Source organism: Conger conger, chromosome 9, assembly GCF_963514075.1.
Source record: "Conger conger chromosome 9, fConCon1.1, whole genome shotgun sequence".
Classification (NCBI taxonomy): Eukaryota; Metazoa; Chordata; class Actinopteri; order Anguilliformes; family Congridae; genus Conger; species Conger conger.
This window is the reverse complement of record NC_083768.1, coordinates 49,659,946-49,687,252: the sequence shown is the minus strand read 5'-3', so window position 1 is coordinate 49,687,252 and position 27,307 is coordinate 49,659,946. Positions and strand designations below refer to the sequence as shown.

Genomic DNA, 27,307 nt, shown 5'->3' with positions numbered 1-27,307 from the left:
ACCGGCCCTCCTCTCATGACAGAGCCCGAGGCGTCGATACAATGATTCAAGGAATTCAAAGTAGGTCCGGTCAGGAAAATAGAAGAATTCAATTGCTGGACCGGAGATGCATGTGGATACCAGGCTGCCATAGACAGGGCAAAACAAGAAAATGGAGGCAGTTACAAAGAGTAAACAAAGAATCGCAGCTTCAAATGGCTACCTGGAGCACGTCGCCGGACTTGAACCCGGTCTCTGTCGCGGTGCAGTGGATTTATCAGCCCAGCCCCTGGAGCAGCGGGTTCTTCTGAGGGCAGCAGTCGGCATGAACGCAGTGAGCCACTGAAACCACTCAGCCTCTTTCAGCTGATGCAGGGCTACCATTACAGCACAAGTGGCACGATTCCACATCGCTCAAAGCCAAAGGCATTTCCCAAACGAGTCTTTGTAATAACGACCCACCTCTTAACAAAAAGAAAAATGAAGAGATTCATACAGTTTTGGGGGAGATTTCTTTCTGGATTTATTTATATTTTCTTATACTTTTTACATATTAATTTATAATAACACATATAATTTTGGAAAGTGTGAGGAGGAATGTCACCTTTTTGTACCCATTTAATTACAAGAGCATTGTTCACAGTCCCATCAAACAAGCTACAACAAAGATTGCTAAAATGTTATCTGACGTTATAAAACTATTGGTAATCAGTTGTCTAACACTGAGATGGATTAATGAGGTTGGGGAAGGGGGGTCCTCTGGGGTTGAAAGGACTGGTGTATGGAGAGGGGGGAGGGGGGGTCTTTTGGAGGTTGAGGAATTGGTAAAGGTGCTCTGATGTGGAGAGAGGGGCGTACAGTACACACACAACGGTTTCTAACACTCATCATGCTGCACCAGGACCTTTTGTTGTTCACCATAATCAGTCACGTGGGGTTCAGAATCGAGAAACACTGCCAGCTCCTTCAAAGGCAAACAAAAGATATGAAGAAAAAGTACAACTCCAGGAGTGTGTGCAGGAGTAGTGTGTGTGTTGGTGTTTGCGTATGCCCCTGCTTATCTCGTACAGCTTATTAATGTTTTCAGAGCTTGCGCCAAGACTTTGGTACATTCTTGATGGCAGCAGTTTTCATTGTGAGAACAGTATATAATCCTGTTTCCTAGGTAAGCTGACTCACAGCTGGAGCACACGCAGAGTGGAGTTGGCAGTCTACTAGGCGTCTGCAAAAAAAGGTATAAGGCAACAAAACAAAAGGCAAAAAAAACATAATTAAGCATTAAAAACAAAGAATAAACTGAAAGAAACCAGTCTTTGGTGTTCCCACACATTACAGAAGTAATGATGTTTTGAGAGATACAGTGGATTTGGCTACACTGCTCCGTGTCTGATCAAACAGACCAGCTCACAGCAAGGAGCGCCACCTACTGTTCGGGGGAACAAACTGTTCTGTCAGAAAATATGATGGACACAAAACCACAGTGAAATAAAAAAATGTGCACCAAAGATTTTTCTTTGCATGTCAATAAATTACAAGCTACTAGTTTGGAGTATTGCGATGTGCAAATTAAAATCCCATCTACATGGTTTTACTGGCAGAGTGGATCCACGGGTCCTTTTGAACGTCTGTACAATAGGATCATGCATTGGGCTACTTACTGTACATGAGACAATACAAGGAGATCAGGGTTCGACTGAGAAATCTGAGAGGCTTGATTAAGCTGCAGGCTTGGTCCTTAAAGTCAAAAGTTTCCCAGGCGTAGTCCATGTATACACGTTGGTCAGCATTTGGCGGTTTCTTAATCTTTATACATTTTACGCAGAATGTTATTCAAGAGAAATGATTTTCCGATTGAAAGATTTAAAAACCTGATTGTGCTCATCTCAATAAACAGCGCTGGCATTACTTACAGTTTTTTTCCCCGCCACTGAATGCCTGCATTGTCATCAGCAGCACCACTGTAACAGACCCACGTCTGCCAACCACAAAGTAACACGGCCTATTTACGAAAGCAGCCAATCAGACAGGAGGAGGGGGGCGGGGCGGGGGAGGGGGGGTGGAGTTTCTCTCACTGGGGTATGTCGCAGAGTGGGTACTGGGGGCGGGCATTAGGTGGGCTGGTCTTTCTGCACCTGCATGGTGGAGATGTGGAGGGAGGGCGGGGTCCGGCCGCTCCACTCGCTAAGATGGCCGTCCTTGAACAGCAGGTTGCGAGCGGGCAGGGGCACGCCCGACTCGGCCGACGGCTGGCTCAGGGGGGACGAGACGCCGCTGTCCAGGTCTGCGGGCTGGCCGCCCTCCTGCACGCGCCACAACGAGAAGGGAAATCACATGACCCCCCCGCCAGCGAAAAGCTTTTCATCATCCTTAACTTCATTCTCAATTAGGATTCTTCATTCTCCAGAGATTTTCATAACATAAACAGAGCCAAAAACCCGGGAACACAGACAGTAATTAAATAAACAGAAACGCTGCTGAAACATGAATACAGATGGAGCCAAAATGGCAGGACTCGGGAGCCAAACCTATGAATGCAACACTTGGAACGGAATGTTACGCTAGCAACAGGGTCTGACATGGCATTTGAAAAGTCAAGCATCGGGAATTCATTTAAGACTTTACATCAGGGTCAAGTGCTGGCCGTTCTTTCTTTGTGAGAAAAAAGAACCTGAAATCAAAGACATGCTTGCAGCAGAAGCCTTTGACTTTTTAGTTGCCATTATAGAAAATTGGATTGTTTGAGAGAGGAACGTACTTACCTGGAATGACTGCACAAAGCTTAGCACCTTCAAGGATAGTTTTCGGCTGGAATGTAATAGTTTCTGAAGGCTAAATTGGGGAAAAGTAATGATCTGTTATTATATCCAACAAAAAACATAACAAAAATATTTTCTGTTTGCTCTACCGCAGCGTTTGGTAAAGACGAAGATGAAACACAAAAAATTAAAGATGAAACACAAAAACACAAAAAATTACTAGAGGACAGAACTGCTGGTTAAACACTCGCCTGTCTTTGCTGCACAGTTGATGCGTGGCGATCTTCTGACAGACTTTGCGGTTCAAGTCAGAGCTGAAGAGGGGCATTCCAAAACACAGCTCCAGGGGCACCCACTCTTCTTCTGCTGAGGTCACTTGGGCGAGGAGCAGTCACACAACAATAACATCGTCACGGAGGGACAACAGTGCTTTCTCCTGTAAGAGCACCTTAGTTTTCCCCGACAAAAGGTTCACATACTGTACTACTGTACTGTAGCCTTCTATTGACTAGAAGTTTACTTCAATGTTACCTGGTGTACCTTCTCACCAGTGGTGCTAGGGGCCTGAGTTTGCTAGTAAATCTTGTTCTTGCAGGCCTTCACTGGGATTGTGCACCTACCTTCTGCTCCTTGCTTTCGGTTTCCTTCGCCGTTGTTTTCCTCGGTGACGAGCTCGAAGGACTCCGTGCTGCCATTGGCGTCAAACCCTCCGCCAAGCTCCATGTCCCCTGAGAGGAAAAAAGACTATTTAATTTAAGGTCACAGAGTTTCGAATCTACCATTATCCCTGTGACTGTACAATGTAAAGCTTTAACTTGTTATAAAGGAATGATTTCAGTCAGGAAACAGCAATTGAATGCAATTGATGGAGGACACAGAAGTTGAACCCCCTTTATACCTTGGGGTTGGCAGCTCTTTGTGCACTGGTGCTACAGAAAGGTGATTTATGATATTTTTTCAACTCAAACCCAGAATCTGCAGCAGTTTTTGTCCCGTTCTAAGCCATGGTGTCACTAAGAGAATTGGACCTCTGCTGATCAGCAAATTCTGAAGCTCACCGTATTCGTAAGAAACTACAAGAGGAAATGTACCTTGTGGTGAGCTACAGCCTGGCAAAGCACCAAAAAACTGTTTCTAACCTTTAAAACAGGGATTATTCATTAATTGCCAAAATGAAATTTGTTATCTACTTCATTTTCATTGTCTTTCAATGTCTTTTCATTTTTGTTTACTTCAGGGAACATAATAGCCTCGCTTTAATAGTATTAAAACGCTTCTCAATATGTAGGACAGACAGAACGTCTATTGCTGTGTGCCGTCCTTGTAATCCTTCCATTGTTTCGTAAGAAAGGAATTGTCAAATCTAGTTTAATAAAAATATACCCACTTGAAAAGAATAGTTTCCATGTTGAAACAAATGTTAGATTAGTTTGTCTAATTAATTAGTATAAAACTTGATCAAAAGGAATTTGATAATATGCTTGGAAACAGTCCGTAGCGTTTGATGATAAGATATCAACAGGCCCTTTTGAAAGTAAGAGAAATGTGCGTAATGCAGATTATATGTACCCAAGTCACACAACACGTCACTCACTTTCTTTCACTCACTTTTATGCACTCCACATGCGATCAGTTACCAAACCTCAAACTACCAAACCTGACAAGAGAAGCTCTGTCGTCTTTTACATTACAAAAGGGAGAATGCTTTTTGGGACCTCTGATGCCAGTTTAGCAGGCTTAGCATGCCCTGCGTGTAGCGTGTACTCCCAGACAACAGTTATAAACCTACAGTGCCCTCCACAATGTTTGGGACAAAGACCCAAAAGTCTTGATTTGCCTCTGATTTGCCACAATTTTACATTTGGGATCACACAATTAACATGTGTTAAAAGTAAACATTCACAGATTTTATTAAAGGGTATTTTTATACATTTTGGTTTCACCATGTAGAAATTACAGCAGCTCTCAGCACCTAGTCTTTCCTCTTGTCTTTTGATCACCTTTGGCAACATACTCTCCAAGCCGTTTATCAACATGAGGACCAAAGTTGCGCCAATGAAAGTCAAAGAAGCCATTATGAGACTAAAATGGTTAGAGACAGCAGCCAAACATTATTAGGCTTACCAAAATCAACTGTTTGGAACAAAATTATAGAAGAAAGAGCACTGGTGAGCTTACTAATCGCAAAGGGACTGGCAGGCCAAGGAAGACCTCCACAGCTAATAATTCTCTCCATAATAAAGAAAAATCCCCACACACCTGTCCAATAGATCAGAAACACTGTTCGGGAGTCAGGTGTGGATTTGGAAATGACAACCGATGAGATGAGACAAAGATTAACTTATCAGAATGATGACAAGTGCAAAGTATGGAGGAGAGAAGGAACTGCCCAAGATCCAAAGCATACGACCTCATCTGTGAAACACGTGGTGAGGCTGTTATGGCCTGGGCATGTATGGCTGCCGAAGTTACTGGCTCACTTATCTTCATTGCTGATATAACTGCTGGTGGTAGTAGCAAAATTAATTCAGGATGTGTCTATACACTTCAGTCTGTTCAAGTTGAAGCAAATGCCTCAAAACTCATTGGCCGATGGTTAATTCTACAGCAAGACAATGACCCCCAACATATCGCGCTAAAGCAACAAAGGTTTTTCAAAGCTAAAAAAAATTCATTCCTGAGTGGCCAAGTCTGATTTGAACCCAATTGAGCATGCCTTTCATGTGCTGAAGAGAAAACTGGAGGGGACTAGTCGCCGAAACAAGCATGAGCTAAAGATGGCTGCAATACAGGCCTGGCAGAGCATTACCAGAGAAGACACCCAGCAACTGGTGATATCCATGAATCGCAGACTTCAAGCTGTCATTGCATGCAAATGATATGCAACAAATGACTAAACATGACTATTTTCATTCACATAACATCGCTGTGTCCCGAACATTATGGTGCCCTGAAACGGGGGGAATATGTATAAACCCTGCTGTCATTTCTACATGGTCAAACCAAAATGCATAAAAATGCCCTTAATTTAAATGTGACAATGTGAACTTTAAACACATGTGATTTGTTTTATAACAAATCTCAAAATTTGTAAGAAAAGTCTCAAAATGAACAAAGGCCCTCCAGCTGCAGTGTATGAGAAAGCTCATGTCATTGGAGGAGAAAGGTCCTCCAGGTAGGTGCAGTGTATGAGAAAGCTCATGTCATTGGAGGAGAGAGGTCCTCCAGGTAGGTGTAGTGTATGAGAAAGCTCATGTCATTGGAGGAGAGAGGTCCTCCAGGTAGGTGTAGTGTATGAGAAAGCTCATGTCATTGGAGGAGAGAGGTCCTCCAGGTAGGTGTAGTGTATGAGAAAGCTCATGTCATTGGAGGAGAGAGGCGCAGACCTCGGCTGTCGGAGCACTCGCTCAGCCTGCGGCGGTGCCGGTTGGTGGGGTTCAGCATGGTGATGTAGCCGCACAGGTGCTCCAGGTCCACCTGCTCCTGCAGGGTCCTCAGGGCCTTGTGTACGCACATGTTGCTGTAGGAGAACTCTGGGAAGGGGGCAAGAGTGTCCCGAACTAGGTAATCAGGACAACCACAGGCCAAGAAGTACCAGAGAAGTTCAAAATGAAGTGGGGAGCACCACAGTTTGAACATGACATGGTGACAGTGACACGGTTTAAGGCACTGAGAAAGCAGGAAACTCGGTGGTTTCCTTACCTCCTTTGAGGTCCTCCTCGTCGAACGGAAACGGGATGTGAACGGTCTCCCCATGACCATGGAGCCCATGGCCCTATGGATGCAAACATCTGGTCAAACAGCCAATCGCTGTGAAGCTCAATATGAAACAATCAGGCCTATGGTTGTGTTTTTCCACACAAGACAGTTTGGCGAGTTCAGTCAATCAATTATACTCACTCGCCGAAAGCTCTTTGTGAAGAAAAAGTAGAATATTTGCGTAAGTCAACGTTAAAGACAAATATTGCCCTCGCTTGCAACAAATATTGATAGAAGCAGGGGGCACTCAAAAAGCAGTTTGAGCTACTCCAGGCTACTGAAGGCAAGCATGCAAATGGAAACAACTTGCCAGTGGGTTGCAGTCAGAACAGCAGAAACTGCTTCTAAGACCTGGAATTCTCCAGACCTTTGCGCACCTGGGAGTGGTATTTACACCCCTGTGATTTTCCATTTCAAGATCTGACACCACCTCCCAACCCTAGCTCCTGCAAAGGAGTCATTTTCACTAACGTGCATATATTGCAAATGGACGTATGTTTTCTGAAAGAAAAATAAATGCACAGCACTCTGAGGAGAAAATGGCGGGTAGAAGTGCTCATAATGACTCGTTAAGGGCTTGCAATGCCTGCAATTCTGTGTGATGGGTTCTCCTCCCGCATCTGGAACTGAAAGGCAGAGACACTGAGCATTTTTCGAGAAAATCCTCTCACCGGGCCTTAGATTCTCCTTTCGTAGCGTGAGCCCCCTGACAGATAGCTCTGCCCCCACCACTCACCTGTATCAGCACAGCGGAGTGAGTCAGGGCGTCGTTGAGCATGGTCAGCACATTGGACGCTGGAACGACGCCGGGGTCGTGACCCCAGGAGGTTATCAGCAGCCGATCATAAACCTAAAAAAGCTTTTTGGAATTAATTGACATTCATAACTTGCCATGGTCAAATTCTATCCTTTGGGACTGATGCCTTTGAGGCCAAGAAGTTTTGCGGCGTCGCTGCAGAATCAGACCCACCTGGAAGATGTCTGGAAGCTTCCGAAGACGGGAGCCTTTGGACAGCAGGAGCGACGGTGGCCCTTGCCCGGTCACGTGGTACAGGTAGAGCTTGAACCAGATGGAGCTGACCTCCGGGATGGCCGGGCCAATGTGCTACAGAATAATGTGATTAAACTGAGATGAGATCGACTGTGACCGCAACCCACTCTGGTTCGGCTAACCCTAAAGGGCTTTGCTGTGAAGTAAAAGCAATGCAACATTTTCACAGTGACACAGGTTCCAACTGGGAGGTTCCAGTGTTAGACCATACCAGTTTAAATGGACCTCTGAGGTCAAATGAGGTGGTCCTAGTGTTGTCCAAATAAAGTGCCTGTCATGCAAATACATTGGAAAAAAGGATTAAAAAAAATAAATAAATAAAGTTGAAGATGATAATAATAATAATTTAAGAAATATTAAAGATAAATTGCAAATTGCATTGCTAATTATGGCCATACATCCTCTGCAGTGGATGTCTGGCATTTTGCCTTTTAAAATAACTACCTGCACAGCCATTTACTGCCTTGTCTTATAATCTATATGCTTGTGGTGCCCTTGGGGGGAAAAAAGTTTCCAATCCCCTCTTGTGGAAATAATTTGCTAGCGTTTCTCACTGAATGTCAATGCAGCCATTTTGTAGCATTTTCTCAGAGCATTTCCATCAACCGGATGCCAACCTCCCGCTTTTATGTTCACACTCAAGCGTTCCAGTCAACCACATGCCCGCTGTGCATAGCTATGCTGACCTAAGAGGAGAACATCCATAAAGAAATCCTTGAGGCAGGCTTACAAAATCCTGTTGTGAAATGACAGTTTCTAACCCTTTTAATGAGCTAGCTACATAGCTATATTTAGCAAGGGTGATAAACAGCTGTTTACTCCGAAAAGGGATTAGCGCTTCCGCAGTGAACATAAAAATTAACGCTACTCAATTTCGATTAACACCTGAACGGTATTGCCAAGTAAGCTAGCGAACTAGCTAGGAGTGGTTTAAAAATGTAAAATACTTTTTAGTTGACCTTATTTATTTTATTTAACCAGGAAGACACCGTTAAGATCACACTCTCTTCCAGGGAGGACCAGACAATACAGAAATGCATAAAAATGTCAAATATATATAGCCAACCACCGTTACAATTTGTTCAACTGTTGGGGATTCGTGAAGATGTCATGGAGACAGCAATGTGGAGAGTTTTAAATTAATAAAAAGGCAACATCCATGATTTAAACAATAAGGTCAGAGGATTAGCCTTATGAGAACAATCTGAGCCAATACGAACAGTGCTCATTCAGAAGAAGCTCCTTCAGGTTACAGATCTGCAAGGAGCTGCTGTTGGCTCAGCTTTCATCCCAGCAGCAAAGCGCCTATAAAGCAGGCAGTGTTTTTCAAACAGAGAAACCACAGAGGCAGGCGCCCAGCTCCTCTTTCAGCGATGTTTATCCAGTGTCGGGGCTCTTGAATAATTCACTTGTGCCAGGCTGAGTCACGCTGTCCCCAGCCGTGGCCAGGTGAAGACGCATGGGGGAACGAGACATTACAAAAACCTCTACAGCAAGAAGCCCCTTTGACAGCAAAGCGTTACGCGCCCCCTCAAAACCTCAAATTCTCCATTCGCATTCTATCAGGACGATGGAACTCTCGCCTGGGAACCAAAATAGCGTTAGTCGTAGTCACGCTCAGCGGTCAAAGACAAAACGATACTCAGTGTGCGCGCGGCACCTCGCACAGCGTGGGCAACGACAACAGTCTGGTCCACAAGGGCAGCCCAGAGCTTCCCTGGGACCTGGCAGAACACATTACCTGAGGCGTGCAGCTGCTGATTGGCCGGATCTCGTTGCTGAGTGGCGCCATGGAGACCAGCAGTCTGTAGTTCTTGTTGAGGACGCGGCTGCAGGTGGCGGGGTCCAGGCCGAGGAGGCTTTCACAGCGCAGCAGGTCCAGAGGGAGGCCTTCACACACAGACACAAACATGGTCACAACCAGGCCCCCACTAAGTACAATACTGCAGCACTCCAAACAAACAGATTAAAGATGTCTACAGAACAGTATGTGGAGCTTTATATAGGTTTCCATTTAGTCACAAACAGAAAGACTTAGACAACAGATAACCCATGGTAGGCCCAGACTGCATGGAGCAAGGGTTAGTCACACATTTTTATCTATGAGGTCATTTCTAGCACTTTCCTCAATGGATTTCAGCGCACTTATTAGTTATGCACTTTATTGTACATCACTCTGGCTAAGAGTGTCTGCCAAATGCCTGTAATATTAATATAATGTCTTACTTGCTTACCTATATTTGGTGGCTCAGCATCAGAGGTGAGCTCCTTATTATAACGCAGAAACAGTATTGTGTTCCTGAGGGTCAGTGCGTGGTCGAAATACCTCTGAGCCTCTCCTTCTGCCGTACTCTCCACCTACAGACAAATCAGAGGCAAATCAGCATATTTTGTGTGTGTGTGTGTGTGTGTGTGTGTGAGAGAGAGTTTGAGGGCGTACATGTCTGCGGTGTGCACCCGTGGGTGTCCACGCAAGCACACGTCCAGTGTGTGTGTTGACACTGCATACACACGCCTGTGCATGGACGTTTACTCACTCGCATGCACTGTGTCGCTTACATGTATGTGTGTGCTACTGAAAACCTGATCAGCCTTGAGATTTGAGTGGACACTATGTGCATGAGAATTACATTTTACAGTAAGACAGTATGATGCACTGAAGCCTGCATCACACCAAATACTGTGGAATCTTACCTTCTCAAGTTCCATCAAAAAACTGTCCAGAGTTTCATCAGAAAGTTTCCCCACTTCAAACATAGTGACTGCATGACTCTTCAAGTTCTGGGAAGCAGAGAGTAGTTACTTAACTGTCAGGAAAGTCATTTCGCAGCAAGATGTGTGTCTCAGTCCGTAGGGTGGCTGACTTTCAACCCTTATTGGATTCACTCCGGTGGCATTTTCTGTACTGTCAACCTCTCACTATGACTCTAAGACTCTGTCTGAATCAAAAACAGAGGGCAGACCATCTGCTGTCCTTTATGGAAAAAAAAAATGCCAAGTCGCCATTTGTCATTGCGTGTTATTTAAAATTTTAAAATTTAAAATTTAAAATTTGATAGCATAATCAGAAAAAAGGGCACCTGTACATGACAAGTCGTTCAAATGATGCTAAACTCATCACACATCTCAGATGACAACACAGGTGTGTGTGCGTGGGCGGCCCGGACACTCACTGGTGAGAGGTTTCCCATCATGAGGAAGGCGGTGAGGGTGGAGTCGAACAGGAAGGCTATCCTCTTGATTGGTCCGGCAGGGATGCTCAGGCTGCTCACACTGGCCGTATCTGCGCGGAGATAGGGAGACGCCCCCCAGTCACCGCAGGCATTTCGGGGTTGCTAGGCAACCAAACACCGAAAACCTAATGGCTTTTGCCGGAGCTGCGGTGACGCACGCCACAAGGAGAGGTGAAGTCAATTATTTCGGAGAACGTCCCATCCCTCATTTCGCTGAGGCCCGAGATCAAATCTGCCATGGCCCTCTCATTGAGAAAACAAAGACTGGTAGTGCCAGGTAGTTTATTGCCCCTGACGTTAAAGCAGTTTCTGACCTCAAAACAGCACACTAGGAAGAATTTGGTGGCAGTGTTGATTGATGGTCGTGGCGGCGTCTAAATCTGAAGTCCCAAATTGTGCTGGATTCTCAGCTAGGCAACTCGCGCAGACATGATATACCAAGCAAACCCTTAAAAAATGCTTACCATGACAATAATCAAAAGCACTTCTGTGGCATTTTAATATCACACAAACAGGCAGTTTAAGCCATCCACCGTAAAAAACAGTGGAACGTTTCAGTCCTTTACTTTAAACCTTGTTTAAAGTAATATCTGCTGAACTTCTAGCTAGACATAGCTGGTCTGTTACTGGTCATAGCTGGCCTGTAGTTGGTTAAAGTTGGTAGAGTAAGCTGGTGGCAAACTGGTGGACTAGCTGACTATAGGCTGGTCAGCCGGTGAAAACACAGTTTAAACTACCGAACCCATCTTTGGCTGGTTTAACCTGGAATTTTCAGAAGAGAATCATGTATCCAAAATGAAAATAAATGAAAAATTATTCCTTTTCAAGCAAATGCCGAACTAAGAATAGTAGTACATGCTCACATCTGCCAATTACAGGGCATTACATTTACATTTTTGGAAATATCTCAATTTGTAACTCATTATGTTTGCCCTTGACTTTCACTGAAAACTACTTTCAAGTTAGTGTTTAGGATATCCAGTCTGTCCTGTAACTGAAGTGAGGTGGTTGTGTTTGGTCCTGTGCTGGGATATGCATAGGGACAGTATGAGGGTGCTCTACCTTGGTCCTCCAGGCTGGTGGTGTCAGTATCAGTGGCTGAAGACCCTGCCTCCATCACTGGGCTACCACCCTCCCAGGACAGCAGCATCTTCTGTGGGTCCATTGTACTTCTGTCAGAGGACATGGACAGCACCATGTTTAATGCACTTAAACATCACAACTGATATCATTGAAAAATACATTAAAGAAATATAGCCACAAGCAGCAATTGCAGGGTCCAAAGAATATAAATTAAGGTTTCTTGAGGATTGGATAGGCAGTTGCTAAGTTATGGCTAATTTGTATTAGGCCATGTCCTTTTCACATATCTATGAATCAAGGACATCAAAGTAGGGCTTTTTTTCTGGCAACTTTGCTGTGGGATCAACTGCATTTTCATGTGTGCAATTCTATCCTAATTTTAATGAAAGCTTCTTCTTTTTTTAGCCGGCTGCCTACGCACTACGTGCTTGGAACCCTAATTATGAAATATACATGTAAGTCATTGAGATAATACCTCATATGGCATTAAGAGCATACAAAACGGGCATTATGAACAATAATGTGTGCTTATAATTGTGCATATTGTATATAGCAGCATGAGTGCATTAGCGTGACTCATTGTGAATGGGTTTATAATGCTTCACACGTATTAGTAAAGAACACTCCGGAACATCGTATTATATTATATATTTAGCACCCAGCACACTGGCTAACAGCACACTGTGAGGACACCATTAAGACTTGTTAAGAGGATCACAGAGGTCACTGTGAAGACAAGGACGGTCACTATAAAGACCAAGAGAGTCACTGTAAAGACCAGGAGGGTCACTGTAAAGACCAGCAAGATCACCGTAAAGACCAGGAGGGTCACCGTGAAGACCAGGAGGGTCACCGTAAAGACCAGAAGGGTCACCGTGAAGACCAGGAGGGTCACTGTGAAGACCAGGAGGGTCACTGTGAAGACCAGGAGGGTCACTGTAAAGACCAGAAGGGTCACTGTGAAGACCTACTTGAGCCTGTTGACACAGGGGGCACTCCTCCAGGTGGGGTGGAGCTGCTCTGGGCTGATCACCTGGCCCTTCTTCAGCGCAAACCCCAAACGACAGTACATGGACACAGCATTCTGGACCAGAAGAGAAGAGTTTCAACTCACGGCACCATCAAGCAAAACATCTTTTTTTAACAAGGGTCCCCAGGAAAACATTCACATCAGTTAATGTTTAGACAATGTTTGTCAGGTCGTCATTGTAAATGACAATTTGTTTCCAACTGACCATCCTGTTTAAATAAAGGTCTAATGACATAATTGAACTGTAAACTCAAATTTTTGCCTAAATTCACTTGCATTCATTTCAAACTGACAGCTGCCTCAGGTAATTTAATTATTTGTGCTCATACTTGACCCAAACTCTGACATTATGGAGAAACTGTGAAAGATTTTGCCAAATGAGTCACTTGCAAAATACACAGTAATCAAGATGTTTATATTTTATGAAAGAGAGTTCTTTTACATCATTAAACATTATTGAAATCATAAAAACTTTGAAAAGATACAGAGTCCCACTTTTTAGAAAATAACCTTCATAGCACAGTCAGGGAATTTCAACAGCTGTTAATAGGAACTGCATATAGTAAGACACTTAGATTAAGAGTAGCATAAAATTAACTTAACGCATTACAGAATCCTTCTAGGGCAATTGTGTACTCACTGTACTACAAAAAAAGAGAAATATAGCCACAAGCAGCAATTGCAGGGTCCAAAGAATATAAATTAAGGTTTCTTGATGATTGGATAGGCAGTTGCTAAGTTATGGCTAATTTGTGTTAGATCATGTCCTTTTCACATGTCTATGAATCAAGGACATCAAAGTAGGACTTATTTCTGGCATAATCCAGACTTTCTGTCAGTTTGTTTAGTCCTGTCACTTTCATTTCAGTTTCAGTTTGCCTGAATCAGACATACTGTACAGGAACAGCGTTCTCGGAGGAAACCATTTTTTCCAAATGTTTTCAATATAATAAGAAAAGAATACAACTGTATCATAAATTGCTGTTAGTCCCTTGAGCAGGGCCCTTAACCTCACATTGCTCCAGGTGGGATTGTCCCCTGCAAAGGCTAATCGAATGGAAGTCACTCTGGATAATGCTTCATAACATGTAATGTAATGTAATGAATAGTCCTCTAAAGGATCATTATCATGCTGTCCCAGTTAGCCTCATTAGGTATATGAGCTATATGCACTTCAGAGATCAAGAAGTCTTCAAATGCATACAAATCCACTAACATCCTTGCAAATAATAAAATAATTCAGCAGATATCCAACAGAAATGCTCTTTGGAGAAAAGTGAAAATGCCTTTATGGTAAAGGCCACATTACAATGCAATAACCTTGCAAAGTGGCCTATAAAAGGCTTTTGAACCGTTCTAAGAAAGTGTCACCTAGGACTTCCTTTAGATTTTTACATTACATTACATTATTGGCATTTGGCAGATGCACTTATCCAGAGCGACGTACAGTTGATTAGACTAAGCAGGAGACAATCCTCCCCTGGAGCAATGCAGGGTTAAGGGCCTTGCTCAAGGGCCCAACGGCTGTGCGGATCTTATTGTGGCTAGACTCGGATTAGAACCATCGACCTTGTGTGTCCCAGTCATTTACCGTAACCACTACGCTACCTCTGAGCCTCTTTTCAATCAATTTTCTGAAGCCACGGCATTGTTCTTTTTCCCCTCCATTAATGAATAATGTCTGACGGAACAGGACACAATCTCGAATCTAATCATCTTCCCATGCCATAGTTACAGAACCAAGACAACAGCATTGTATTCCAGAATTGTACTCAGCACATGAAAAGCTAAAAGTTTATGCTGAAAGACCATTGTGAACCATACCACCCTGCATCAGAAGTATAAAATTGCCTCTCAATTTAGCCTGTGGCAATTTAAGAGGACCATTTCAAAACCACTACATGTCACGGTCATTGAGAACATTTTATGCCAGGAACACTGTATGAAAGGATAACCATTACCCCCATCATAAGTACATACCTTCACCAAACCCAAGTCGATCTCAAGTACATTAGCTAGCTGAAATAAAACGCAGAGAGAGAGAGAGTGATGGAGTCAATTTGAGCATTGGAAAACGTATTTTTGAGAAAAAACAAATTATAAAAAAAAAGCATTACATGAATGATGATACTAAATTCAGAATTTCTAGCACCTACCTCAGACACATTAGTCTGCTCATCAATGGACACAAATATTTTATAAAGAAGCGTTTCAAAATAATCTCCTTGGACCCTGTTCATCACAAACCCTTCCAGCGGTGGAACTGCGAAATGGGATGAAAGCAGAAGGCCAGTTATCGATACCAATTTTGGGAGAAACAATCACAGCCCTGCTGATATCAGGGGCTTCTCACATTTCACAATATGGACTCATAATCATGTCATTATCCTCCTCATATGAACTGCACACAGCCTCCACCATTAGCCTCAATTTCAAGCTCAGGAAGACAAGAGCAGCAGGACCAGACAAAGCCCTCAAAAGGGTCGGCTGAAGCGAACCCAACTGGCTTCACGAAGGCGCAATTTAATAAACAGTACAGAAACGTAACATTGGAGACAGCATTAACGCCGCACACGTGCACATGCTATATATGGAAGTCGACATTCCCAATAAAAGACCGAAAATGTCAGAAAGCACAAAACAGCAACTGTGGCTAATGTATTTGTCGGTCTCACCTGAAATGCAGCTGTCATCTGATATGGGTACATCTAGGTATATGAAACCTCTGTTGTACAGACCTTTGAAGATAATGGAAAGTAGCTATGAGCAGAGACACACAGGAGGGAAATAATCATAATATTATGACCTTCGTAATTATAAACACAGTCATTTGCCAACCTCTTGAATGCAGGGACGGCTTGTAATTGAGTAAATCTGATACCGTACCATCCCACTTAATCACCTTTATTTCCAAAGCAACAGGAAATTGTTATTCTTCGGGCAGTTACACAAGCCTATTATTATGTAAATCTGGCATAAATGGCAGACAGTAGATAATGTGTCACTCATCAGTTTCTCAGGCGAAGAGCGAGGGGCAACCTTTGAGGTTCATTCCGGAAGCTCCTTGGCACATTCATCTTACAATTTGCAAGCCGGTCACGGCTTAGGGGAATATCCAGTGACAGAATACAATAGTGCTTCATTACAAGTCTCAATCATGGGACAAGACATTTATGCTCCGCAGAGCAGCAGAGTAGGGTCTGTTTTGTCCACCGGGGGGCGCAAGGCAGGCCTTAAACTTCATGTACACAAGCCCCCAGGAGGATAGCGATTGAATATGAAATTAACAAATAACCTGCCATACTTTGACACAGTATTGCAGGCAGTTGTCGTGAGGTTCCTATGCTAACGTGCACTTTGGAGGTCCATTGCTGACAGCAACGAACAGGCCTGGACACAGACAACTCACAATAACGGCTCTGTGCTTTTTCTGTTTCCGAGCAACTGCGGTTACAAACAGACTGAACCCACTCACTGACCATCAGACTTCCATTTTAAGGAAATTTGAGCCCAGTTAGCTGCACCTAGCCAAATCACCCAGCTCACCTGAGTTTATGACTGTCCCAGTCACCACTAGGGTTGCATGATGTATTGTATATTTACCGTCATCGAGATACTAACAAGCAAGATAAACACGTGCAATTTGTTCAAAAAAAGCAAGTCGGAATTTAAATTCAATGGGCATAGACTACTAATTGTCTAGGGTCATTGTTAGCAGTGTAGGGGAGAGCAGGGTCTGTTGTGACACGGGGTCCTTTGTTACGTGACGTTTTTGCCCGTTCAGAAACAAACTTAGCCTGCTGTAAATTACATTGTACAGTGTATAGAGGATGTACAATTTGCTCACAAAACATTGTGTAACAATCGACCCCGTGCCAACAGACCCTGCTCTCCCCTACCTAAAGCAGAAAGACATTAGAACTGCACACACTTCAATATTTGTTTATCGCAAGCCATACCGTCATCGCAATGTTCAAAAAACGTTATTGTATCGCGCGGCCCTAGTCACCGCTGTGGGCGAGTGACTCACGGCCAAAATGGCTTAAAGCGATATCAGCGTAACGCAGCAAGTTAAACACAAGGGCCAGGCAGAAATGCAGAATGCCGGGGAAAGGCAGCGCTTTAGCAGATTAGTCTGGGAATAAATCAGGGAAGGACTGTGTCCGCAAAGCCGCCATTCACATGAGCCAAGGGAGACAGAAATGCGTGAAACGACACCGAATACCAACTGAACACAGCTCAACTAAACACTCTCCGAAGGAGGAGGGGAGGACTGCCCGGAGCCCACCCCGTTCTCCACCTTCCTGTCCCCCAACCTCTGCTGAAAAGCACCTTGACCATGTGACAAAGGACTGCTGACCGCTAATATTTCAATGCCGCCGGCTTCAGCCTTGTTAAAACGTTCACCTTGAATATGAATTTCATTGCTATTCAAATGCTCACCCTCGGATATTAATGTTATTATTGTTAAAACGATCACCCTTGAATATGAATGTCATTTATTTCCCCTGTACTACAGAGAATTTGCCTCTAAGGGACGGTTCAGAGAAGACGTAAGAAATGTAGTTAATTATACTGAACGACTTGCAAAAAGCAAGGAAAATTAACAGAAAAAAAAAATCGATTCTCTTTTTGATGTTTTAATTTAGGAGGGAACACTCCACAGCATTGTGCAACAGCGCCTTCTCTGGCTGGTTGGAAAAATGCAATCTAATTAGTGCATCAGCAGCACTTTGACAGAGGGCCTTTCACTGACTGGACAGGTCAAGGCAATTCCCAATTTTGGGGAACAGAAAAATAGAAAATAATAAGTTATTATTGTATATGTACATATTGGTCCAAGCCTGGATATTCCCAAATACAGGAGCCCCCCACCCCAGCCTAGGTAATGATTTTATTCCAGCATGGCACAGGGGACAGAGGGATATATCCACACACAGCTCCTAACCCCCACCCGCCCCACAGACTCCAGAGCAGAAGCATGGCACAGTGGGATATATCCACACACAGCTCCTAACCCCCACCCTCCCCACAGGCTCCAGAACAGAAGCACAGCACAGTGGGATATATCCACACACAGCTCTTCAGCCCCACCCTCCAAAAGCCCCATAGGGTTCCTTCACATTCCCATGGCAACAACAATGGCAGCAAGACAATACCCCTCTCGCCTCCCCTGCAGGAGATGTTCCATTTCGCTAGACTGCTCTCCGCAGTGAAGGCTGACTGGGTCTACGTGAAGAGGGGGAGGGGTCGTTTAGGTTAGGACAAGATACTCACTCAGCACCACGTTGTATTCCATCGATCCGGCCAGCTGCGGACCTGCATCGATCATCTTATCAATCGCCTTCTTCTCCGCAGAGGAGCAGATCTAGGCACAGGGTTGAGAGCTGTTTAGACACTTAAGGCCAGAAGAATTCAAGCAAGACCGTTTTGAAAGCATTTTATATTGTGCCAAAATAAATTAGCATGTATTTAGAATATTAAATAGCATTACTGTGCTACTAAATCTTTAGGTTCGTAGCACCTGTGCTACCATCAAGAAAAGTAACTGTACAGCCCTGCTTTGCAAAAAGTGTGAGCCCCAGCAAAACCAATATATCTAGCAATTTCCCTGGTTAAGTTAGCGGAGAGCCAAAACCTTCTGCCTGTGCTCAAACCTTTAGTCAATCTGTCCTTTAGAACACAATTTACACTTTATCAGAAATTTATGGAGCGGAGCACCAAAAACACTTGCTTCTCCACAGGGAGCGCTGAGCGTTGGTGGCTTTCTGAGAGCGGAGCCGTCAAGCATCTGTAATCGCACGCGTCTTACTTTAATTAGCCTTTCTTCCCCTCAAAGGAAGCTGCCTTGTGACAGCTCGAAATTAGCGAAGGATGAATGCAAATGAAGCGCAGAAGAAGAAGAAGAAGGGGCAGCCTGTAGGCTAGTGGCCAAGCTATATGACTGGGACCCAGAAGGTTGGTGGTTCAAGAACTTAGCCCCGCATTGCTCGAGGGGGAATTGTCCCCTGCTTAGTCTAGTCTAATCCAAAGTGTCTTTGAATAAAAGCGTCAGCTAAATTACTAATAATAAAAGAAGAGTGGCGCCCTCACCCTGATGTCGTCCTCGGTGATGTAGCCAGTCTGTGCCACCCACCAAGGCTCCACCGAAATCTCCACTGGCTTTGCCGGGAGCAGGTCCCGTGCCGTTTTCCTGCGGAAGAATTTCTGACCAGACGACAGCTGCTTTAGTGTGGTGATCTGCGTTTTCGGTTCTTTTGAGAGTTCAGTTCAGGCTGGTTAACAATGTGCTAACCCTTACGGTTTCCCCGGAAATCCACACAACATACCCTCTTTACTCTGCCCTGGGAACTTTTCTGTTACTTGGGTTAAGTCAACAAAAGCTTTGGTTTGATCCAAAGGACCGCTTTAAACAAACTAAATGACAGGCAATTCTTTCTTACAAGGCGCATAAACATCAGATAAACTGTACGTGGGTCTACAAAACTGAACCAATTTAAAACAACACGCTGAGGACGTATCACAGAGAATTTAAATGTGTTTAACACATTTGTACTTCAATTGACAGTTCATGTGCTTCTTACTTTGGATGACCTGCACTGGTTCATCAGGTCAATGTACTGGTTCCTCCCAATGCCCAGAAGCCTGAGACCTACAAGACAGCACAGTTATTACATTACATTACATTAATGGCATTTGGCATACGCTCTTATCCAGAGCGACGTACAACAAAGTGCATACCCATAACCAGGGATAAGTGCACTGAAAGACCCCAGAGGGAAGTACAATTTCAACTGCTACCTGTACAACAAAGATAAGGACCAGGGCCTTTTTTTTCCTTTTTTTTTTTAACAAACAACACAGCAAAAGATACCAAACTTAACTATCCAAATACTGCTTACCTAGCCAACTAAAAATATCGATACACAAAGTAAATCACAAAGACAACAATTAAGGTTCACAGGGAGGGACGGGGAGAGGTGCTGCTTGAATAGGTGCGTCTTCAGTTTGCGCTTGAAGGTGGGGAGAGATTCTACAGTTCTGACCTCAGTGAGGAGTTTGTTCCACCACCGTGGAGCCAGAACAGACAGTAGTGAGCGTGAGGTGGAGGTTCGGAGAGGGGGAGGTGCCAAGCGGCCTGTGGAGGCTGAACAACAGGCCGCCAATGGCAGGGGTGTAGGGTCTGATGATTTTTTGTAGGTAAGCTGGGGAAGACCCCAGTTATACTCCTGTACAGTTAGCCTGCCACTGTGTGAAAAATAAAATCATAAACAGAAGCGCTACACTACAGCTGTGGGCCAGGGAGGGAGTCGCTTGCACTGCAGTGACTCACGGCGGTCCCACGGCCCCCGGGGACCCCCTGGCCAGCCTAGACATCAGCGGCCTGTCAGGCCCCGGCCCTCGCTGCCAGAGGGGCCCCCAGGGGCCGGCAGCGAACCGCTGCAAGGCCAGAGGGAACGAGGCTCGCTCAGGGTCGGCTGCTTCAATGGCAGCGAGCCGCCGGGGAAATGTCACCCGCTGCTAACCCCACCGTCTCTTTGACAACCTTTGCCGGGCAACACCAGCACCCCTCCGCACACGGAGAACGCAGGTAATGATCTGCATGGCAGACACCTGCGTCCAGGCTGACAGATGGCGCTTACGTCTGGACCACATTATGCAGGGGAATACGTTGCAGAACTGGACTCATAACTTCCACAGATTCAGAAACCTGCATGTCCATATCAAGTTCACAGTGTTCTATTCTGGAGTATATAGTAGTTACTGTGAGATTCTTTTTATGTTGTACAGCAAGTGTTCGTGTTTCGTGTAATGTACTTTACTGTATGTGTATGTGTGTTTTTGGACTTGAAAACGAATGATTCATCTCAAGGGGCTATCCTTCAATAAATTTCTTATTCGGTATGTTTCTTCCCTGAGGCTAAAACCCAACATAAACTCTGTGGAAAAAGTGAAACCATATGGGAATTTTAAGAAAGAGAATTTCTTCCTACAAGGAGCATGGAACACCATTCCGCAGGACTTTTGAAGTCTTGCTGGAAGACTTTCAATGCTTTTGAAACGACAGGGCAAGAACACTCCCTACAAGGTATTTCAAAGAAAACACTTTGTATTAAATATCAATGTATCCCCTTTCTTCCTCACATATCAGATAAAAACACTTTAAACATACAAGGCTTTTTGTACAGATATAAATATAGTCTTTATTTCCACCCAGCAGTTCAGCAGGGGTGAGACAAGAGGACACATCACGTTTCTCTGGGGAGGGAGGGACACACTTACAGTCTGCAGCGGTGAAGTTCGGCAAGGAGTCATAGCTCTTCTCGCTGTTCATGATGTCCTACAACGGAAAGCGAGACGTCACTCACCAGATCCATCCTCTCATCCACAAACCCAAGCTGTGCACCTACAGCTCATTACAAAAACCCCAAACGTGCCGGAGGAGAATTCACCACTGCGCAGGCGAGACCGACAGACACACATCTTCAGGCGCTCGATAGAGCACTCTGCACTACAAGTTCAGACCAAACACACAACCATACAATACACTGCATGGTTTGTGTATAGGGTGGCCTGTAGAGTAGTGGTTAAGGTACATGACGGAACCCCCGTAACCCTGCATTGCTCCAGGGGAGGATTGTCTCCTTCTTAGTCTAATCAACTGTACGTCGCTTTGGATAAGAGCGTTTGCCAAATGCCATTAATGTAATGTAATGTCATGTATTAGATGGACCAGTGTTTATGAGTTTTATGTCTGTAATGTGTTTTATAAGCCATGTGTAGCCAAAGACAAATCTCCACAGGTGTGTATAATACTGTTTTCATAAAGTCTAATCTAAAGCTGATACTGAATGGAAAAGGCCCATTCTAAAGCTATTCACATACCAACAGCACAAATGAAAGTAACTAGAGCAATGTACACATAGAAATGATCGCACCTAATATCCTATCTGTAAATCTCAAAACATGTTCAGTACTTGCATTGAATTAAATGGGGTGATAATGTTAGAACTCATAATTTCATAAGGGTCAGTAAGTATACAGTACATTCTACAATTTAAGAGGCTAAGATTTATTTTAATTAATGAAATCAAACATGAAACACACTCAGACACACAGATGCAAGCACACACGGACATTGCCACTCTCTCACACACAGAGGAAACATGAATTATACAGTATCACAAATTCATTTTGTCCGCCATATTTCTCCAGAAGTGGGTGTGCGCACCATATATAATCTCAGTCAATGTTTCCATTTCTAACACACCACATGAAGTAGCAACGTTTGCTTCTAATTATGCTACACAATAATTATGGCTGACAAAGAAACACAATGATATCCAAGAGGGCTGCGATGCTAACAGGCAGGGTCTGCATGCCCACACATGCGCAGTTGTGGCGAAACTAAAGGGAGTAAACTGCACAGTTTACGGTGCTCAATGTACTCCCCCATCCAAAACCGCCTGAGGCACCTAGATGCCACAATGGCCCGGACATTTTCTATAAATGACAGCAGCAGCTCTAGAATGCAGAGCGTCCTGCTTGCTTCCATTGTGTGCATCACGTTGTAAGTAGGCCCTAAAACGTAACAGAGGCTGACACACCGCACATAACACAACAAGCAGCACTGAGCCAATACACCTTCAGGCAGTTTACACATGCAGCCTCGTAAATGTGGCAAACATATCGGCCTTGTAATTAAATGATTCTGTGAAAAACAGCAGTTCAACAATTGAATTTAACACCTTTGACACGACACCGCCTACCGACAGAACAATTGGGAAAATACATAATAGAACAGCAGACAAACAGGTGTTCCTATAGATATTCGCTCTGAAGTATATTTTAAGTATATTTAATTTTTCATCGTGAGCCACTGTAAAGCCCTTGCTAAAGAAAAGTGACTTGGATTCTTCAGTTCTTACACATTTTAGATCAAAAATCCCTTTCTTCAGCAAGATTATTGAAAAACTGGATATTGGACTGCGGAATTACTTTCGCAGTAATACTATTCTTGAGAAAGTTCAATCAGGTTTCCGGACAGTACTAGAACTTCCCTAATCAAGGTTATCAATGATACGTCTGTGGATAAATGCTGGTGTTTTGTCCGTTCTTTCTACGTTATAATCCCAGTGCTGCATTTCACACTATGGATGGCTGAATTTTGATACATCCTCTTGAAAAATGGCTTTGTCTCTCAGGAGCAGTTCTTTGAAGGCTTGACTCATACCTGGCTGGTACAAATTGTTGTGTTGCCCTGGGGGATTCTGACTCAGACACAGCTGCTATAAACTGTGGGATACCACAGGGATCTGTTATTGGCCCATTACTCTTCTCCTTATATGTGCTTCCCCTAGTGAAATTCATGAGCACTCACGGGGCTAATTTTCATAGCTATGCTGAAGACACACAGCTGTACATATCTGCATTGCCTAATGATGAAAGCTTAATCAGTTCTTTAGAATTTTTGTCTGAATGATTTTAAAAGTCTCAGAATTTTCTTCAAATTAATCAGGATAAGACCAAGGCCCTTATCATTGGATCTAAGGCCCAGAGGGAAAGAATATCCAAGAAGGCCTCTTGTGTCAAAAAATAAACCTGATGTTAAGTATCTCAGTGTAATCTTAGAGGGTATCTTAAGCTTTTAGCCTCATATAAGAAAGGTTACAAGGGTTTTCATTTGAGAAACATTACAAAGGTAAGGCCATTCTGCTGGCAAGCTGATGCCGATAGGTTAAAACACGCCTTTGTTACAAGTAGATTAGATTACTATAATGGTTTACTCTTCCAAAAATATAGCAGCTCCAACTTGTAGAAAATGCAGCTGCTAGAATATTGACACAAATCAAGAAAACAGCACTGGCACCTCTGCATTAGCCGCCTCTGACATTCTAAATAGCTTTTTACTTGGTTTTAAAGCATTGACCAGTTGAATACATCAGCCGAAACATGCCCTCAGATCTTCTGCTGATAATCTATTATGTATCCCAAACATTAAAGGTAAGAGCTAAGATTTTTGAGTTAAAATATTGTTACAAGACCATTGTAAATCCCTTCTGATCGTTGAAAAAGGCTCGCTGACATGTTAACTCACCCTCTACCTGTGTTTATAGTCCTTAAATTTGGGTCTCTGCACCAAAACACCTATAGCTGAACAATAATTCAAGGTCATTGGTTGAAAATTGGTTCTAATTTCCACAGCCAAAGGCTCTTCAACTTCAGCACGTTCAACGAGAAGGGGTGGGATAAACAGTGTTGTGAGTGTATTTGTTGCTGCAATTCCTCTCTTGACCGTTAGAAGTCCGAAATGACCTATTCTACGTTTAATTAGAAAAGAGGCGAAAAGTTTATTTTTGTTTCTATGCCCCTACACTATGCTTACCCAGACACATCAGAGAAACACATTCTGAAAATGTACTTGGGGGGTACTAGTGGACCTCTATAAAGAAAGTTGCTCCTGGCGGCTGGCTTCAGTCCTGTGTACACTGTAAATTGACGGCTAAGGATCTAATTTGGGATGCAGCCAGCTGGACTGACCAATGGTGCAACAAGAGCCTGTTACCACCGCAGTCTGTCTCTTACATCACTGTGCAATCTGAGTGATGTAACACAACCGAGTCTGTTCGAACATGTTTTCCCCTGCACACTAAAGAATCACAGAACAAAAGGTTGCTAAAATCCACGTTGCCACTTACAGGTGAGTGATGAGGAAGGAATGAGGAATTCAATGCACCCTTACCAACGTGCACAGTGATACCATAAACGCGGTTTATATGAGACCCCTCATGTACAGAAAACATGAACTCTTCGTTTCGGCAAGTCTGATTTGACATTTGAGAATAAACGCCCACCCTCATTGCAGACTACTCAGGATAGCGGACATCCCAATGAAAACTCGACACCTGTATTCTCCACTATCAGGAAAAAAGTATACTTTATGGCAGGATATTTTTCCTTGTAGGAAGAGCCGAGGAGACGTACCTCCATGATCCCTATGTAGTAGGAGAAGGGGGTGACCCGCAGACCCTTCACCATGATGTCGGAGAGGTGGTAGGGGTACAGCATGAGGTGGTCCCGGCTGTACTTCAACAGCTCCTCGTAGTACTTGCGCTCGTCCTTCTTCACGTGCCTCACTGGGGAGACGGAGGGGGAAGGGAGGCCCGGTGAGGGCCAGAGGGAGGAAGGGAGGCCTGGTGAGGGCCAGCGGAGGACGGAAGCGTGCGACCGGAGGTTCAGCTCCCACCTCAGCAGAGTCACTTCCCCAGTATTTCAGCACGGATATTACACGGGCCATGATTAATTGCACCATGACTGACTGATACTAATTTATGCTTATGGAGCAGTTGTCCGACAGCAAAATCACCCTTGTGAAAAAATAAAGTTGTCATCTTAACTGCAACTGGCGGCACCACTTCTAGCAAAAAAAAAAAGTCAAACCAAACCCTTCCTATAATTTGATGTCAGTCTTTAACATCATTGTGAGGGGGGGGGTCTATTCTCCTTAAAATAATTGTGTCTATACATCAGGCTACATGAACCCACACCATGTACATTATGTAAAAGCTGCTGATCAGTATTCCTACTGTACTTTGAGCACCCTAACATGCAATCCATTTTTATTTCTACACTTTACGCCGTCATTGTCTATTCCTTAGTATGGTATGGAAATTGATGGCCTAATGGTTTACACAAGATGAAAACCATCAATCTTGTCCCATGGCTGCAAGTTGCAATTATTCAAAGATCAGACATGATTTGTAAGTAACACAACTTCTCAAAAAGATCATTCCTCCCCAATCAGGACCAACATTCTCACTAAATCCCAATCTAGACCACACAAAGAACCCCACATACAAGCTATCCAATGTCACATTATTTCCAGCAACCTTTATTTCCAACTCAACAGTGTTTGTTTTGTTTTTCCCAGTACCCAGAAAAAACAGCATTAAGACATTTTGTATTTTTTTCAACAGCCAATTTATCAACCATTTACATGTTTCAGCCACCCCCATTCAATCTGCATTGTGAAAAAATACTTTAAAAGATACGTGAAATATATGACACGCGAAGCCAAGAAAAAAACACACCCTCACAACACATCCTAACGTGACAAATCGTCTAAGACAATTGACCCAAAACATTCTTATCAGCATCTAGGAGCATGGAATATTACTACATATTGTCCTCAATCCCAGTCAGCGGCTGTGCGTGTTTTATCTGAATCACTGGTATTAATTAAACGAAGCGGATCAACCATTAACAGTTTAAAGGTATGGAAGTGACAAGTGACAAGCAACTGCACGGAACTTACCTAGGTTATTCCGGAATCGCAACTGATTCCTGATACTGTACAGTAACACATGCTTCTCATATTCGCGCTGAGAGTTTCCAAGACTCTGAAACAGCAAACATTTAAATACAGTGAGTATTAGCTCAATCACAACGCTATGTGACGTACTGTGATTGGGAAAGCTGGTAAAACGTTACTGTGCTAGATATCTAGTAAACAACAAATAAACATTGACTAAGGCTGTCTGCAAGCTAATTCACATAGTTGACACTGGAATAAAAATAAATGTGATTTGCGGTATAACTAGCTACCTCCTCAGTATAGATCAGGATTTCGGGTTTTAGTAACCAGTTAACTAGCTAGCTAAGCTAATTGTAGTTTGTATGCTGTTAACAATGAAGTTAACAGTCAATGTTAAGTTCGCTAAATAGCTTTATGCACCAGGAGCACTGCAGTAAAATGCAGCATGTTATGGGCCACACTGCAATGCAAAGGAATTCGGCATTGAAGCTTTCGATGAATAACAAAGCTAGATAGCTAATCACTTGACATTATTAGCTATATTTCGGATAAGTCACTGGGAGAAGACAGCTGTGCGTGATGTTACACGACCGCATGAACAGCATTGTCAGGGGACATAATCACATTTAACCTCTGGCTGATCGGTCACACACACAGTACCTGTTTGACATTTGCTGGTAGCTTGTTCCACGGGTAATTCTGTCTGATGTGAAATTCCACGTCTGTATTCATAGCTAACTAGCAAGCTAGCCTTAGTAACCACGGTTTGGTGAAGACTAATTACGGGCTCGTGGGTATGTCCACGGTGACTATACCCCCCGGAACATTAAACGATCACTAGCTAATTAATTTTAAAAGTTCCAAATCTGTCCCGTCTGAAGATATGTTTTTCGTTTTTCCCAAAAAATGTCCACTTCCTTATTACATTTTCAAGCACCCGTTCGTCACGCTGCTATGTTCGTCACTTCCGTTCGAGGCGTAAGCAGTCGTTTATCCGTGAATGGGGACACGGAGAAAAATGTGACTGGAGGGGGCTCGGAAATACAGTAAAAATATATATTTTAACCACCACCAAAACGACAATATTGTTGATAGGCTTTG

General features: G+C 43.7%; 1 protein-coding gene across 1 annotated transcript; it reads right to left on the bottom strand.

Annotated features, from left to right (window-relative positions):
* Positions 1-477: 477 nt before the first annotated feature.
* fam91a1 (family with sequence similarity 91 member A1) lies at positions 478-27,154 on the bottom strand. Its single transcript, XM_061256135.1, has 24 exons — positions 26,867-27,154; positions 26,207-26,291; positions 24,877-25,028; positions 21,175-21,232; positions 19,476-19,543; positions 18,985-19,098; positions 18,169-18,259; positions 15,567-15,629; positions 15,048-15,154; positions 14,872-14,910; positions 12,833-12,945; positions 11,841-11,950; positions 10,719-10,828; positions 10,240-10,326; positions 9,780-9,903; positions 9,287-9,435; positions 7,465-7,599; positions 7,231-7,344; positions 6,438-6,510; positions 6,122-6,268; positions 3,356-3,463; positions 2,987-3,110; positions 2,739-2,808; positions 478-2,279 (listed from the first exon to the last, which is right to left on the bottom strand). Exons 1-24 carry the CDS (start codon positions 26,936-26,938, stop codon positions 2,088-2,090), a joined length of 2,505 nt encoding a protein of 834 aa, XP_061112119.1. The 5' UTR covers positions 26,939-27,154; the 3' UTR covers positions 478-2,087.
* Positions 27,155-27,307: the final 153 nt, after the last annotated feature.